Genomic DNA, 1,803 nt, shown 5'->3' on the forward strand with positions numbered 1-1,803 from the left:
TATATATATATATATATATATATACATATATATATATATATATATACATATATATATACCCAAGGGCTAATATATTAAAGAATAAAATGTACAGATAGGTTGCATGAGTTGACCTAAAAGAAGGGTCGACTCACATAATATAACACACACAAAAACCCAAAGAGGAAAAGATACATAAAGTTAAAAAAAACTAAAAATCCACCAGCAGATGCAAAAGTGCTAGGGACGTCCCACTTTAGTTCTTCCTTTGTCTCTAAATCTCGGAAGGGAGCTAGCTAACAAATAGGTAATTTGCATATAATTACCTGAAGTAACCAAAGTATCATCCATCAGATTTCTGAGCTCAAGTATGTCTCCGTTCTTCTTCTTCTTCTTGGATGTGTAGACCTGACCTTCCTCATCGAGGATTGACTCATTTGATTAATGAATTGGTATAAAGGTGGCCGGACAAGTATAGGACGTTGCACATCATGATCTCCTTGAGTCTGAGTAGCATTGACATCTTTCTGGACATGATGAGGCGGTAATATCATACAGTGAGTGTGGGCAAACTCTTAATATTTTTATAACGTATTAAAAAAATTGAGGGAGGCCCTCCCTCACTATAGGGCTGTTCTGACCATGGTTAGAAATTTACTACATACTTGCTTGGTGATTGTTTTTTGCTGCCTGGTAGAGTTTCTTTGTCTGATCAAAATTTTGTGGTAAACATTTTAAAGTTTTTATCTATAAATGCTGAAAATTTCATGTTCTTTGTGAACATGTTCTCCTAGGATGATGATAGATACTTGTACTGAGGAAAGAACTTTGATGCACTCGATTAATTCCGTATACAATCTGTTATTTAGGTTGTTTTGTCTTTCAGGTAGGCTGAATCTTCTTTATCGTGTTTTTGATGCCTAATTAAAAAAAGAAAAAAAACGCTGTAACATGTGTATGGCAGTCCATTCCCTACCATAACTTATCCCATCTCCTCCCTTATTAGGCAAAGGTTTAATATTTTAGATATGCCGTGTTCTATTGTTGTTGATGCAATTAATCTGAAATTCCTTCTTATTCTAATCTATTTTAGGGTTTTCACGTGCGTTGCTTTCCATATGCAATAACTTCTGATCTGAAGCGTAAATGTCAGTTCTCATTTGGCGGGACTATGAGGTGCTGCTGCTACTACTTTATTTGTGTCACAGAAGTAAAAGCCTTTTACTTTCAAATGATAATGATGCTTTTCACAGGTTCTGCAACCTTGTATTTTTAAGATTTTTAAATCGGCATTTTCAATCAAATCGCATGTCTACTCAGAAGTTTCTATATGGAGCAACCGGGCTTAGGGAAGCATGGAATTCAGACAGGCTGAAATTGCTGAAAATGGTACTGTCTTTTGCACTTGTTCAACTTAAAACTACATAGATTTTTGTGTTTTTGTATGGCACTATTATGTAAGGGTTCCATATTTTCCAGTTGTGACAATTTCTTTCCCATACTGCTGCAACGTACTCATGCTTACGTGAGGTATATTTCCTCTTTTAGCTTCTTATTTAAGAAAATGACTGCCACCATATTTATGCATGAGGAGCAATGAAGAGTTCCTTGCTTTAGTGGAATAGAATTACAGTTCTTTTATGATGCTAGATGTTTAAGGTTTGTGGGTTCTTAATGCGATTGAAACGATGCACTGACTATGAATCACATAAAAAAATAAGGATTTGCATATCAAAGATCACTTTTGATTGTGGAATCCTGAAAAAATTTTTTTTCTCGCTTACATTGTTGCATTACACTTTTCTACATATATATATATATATA

General features: G+C 34.4%; 1 protein-coding gene across 8 annotated transcripts in view; it reads left to right on the forward strand.

The window, feature by feature from the left end:
• LOC110026824 (ATP-dependent DNA helicase homolog RECG, chloroplastic) overlaps positions 1 to 1,803 on the forward strand; it is a 173,528-nt gene that overhangs the window by 19,145 nt on the left and 152,580 nt on the right. For 4 of the 8 annotated variants that reach the window (XM_020727974.1, XM_020727978.1, XM_020727975.1 and 1 more), the window contains exons 3-4: positions 1,073 to 1,155; positions 1,233 to 1,368. In XM_020727974.1, the coding sequence (XP_020583633.1) occupies positions 1,073 to 1,155; positions 1,233 to 1,368 (219 nt within the window). Of the gene's footprint in view, positions 1 to 1,072; positions 1,190 to 1,232; positions 1,369 to 1,803 lie in introns of those variants that run through there. The other 4 variants (XM_020727980.1, XM_020727979.1, XM_020727981.1 and 1 more) reach the window with 4 other exon arrangements.

This window comes from Phalaenopsis equestris, unplaced genomic scaffold, assembly GCF_001263595.1.
Source record: "Phalaenopsis equestris unplaced genomic scaffold, ASM126359v1 Scaffold000402, whole genome shotgun sequence".
NCBI classification, from domain to species: Eukaryota; Viridiplantae; Streptophyta; class Magnoliopsida; order Asparagales; family Orchidaceae; genus Phalaenopsis; species Phalaenopsis equestris.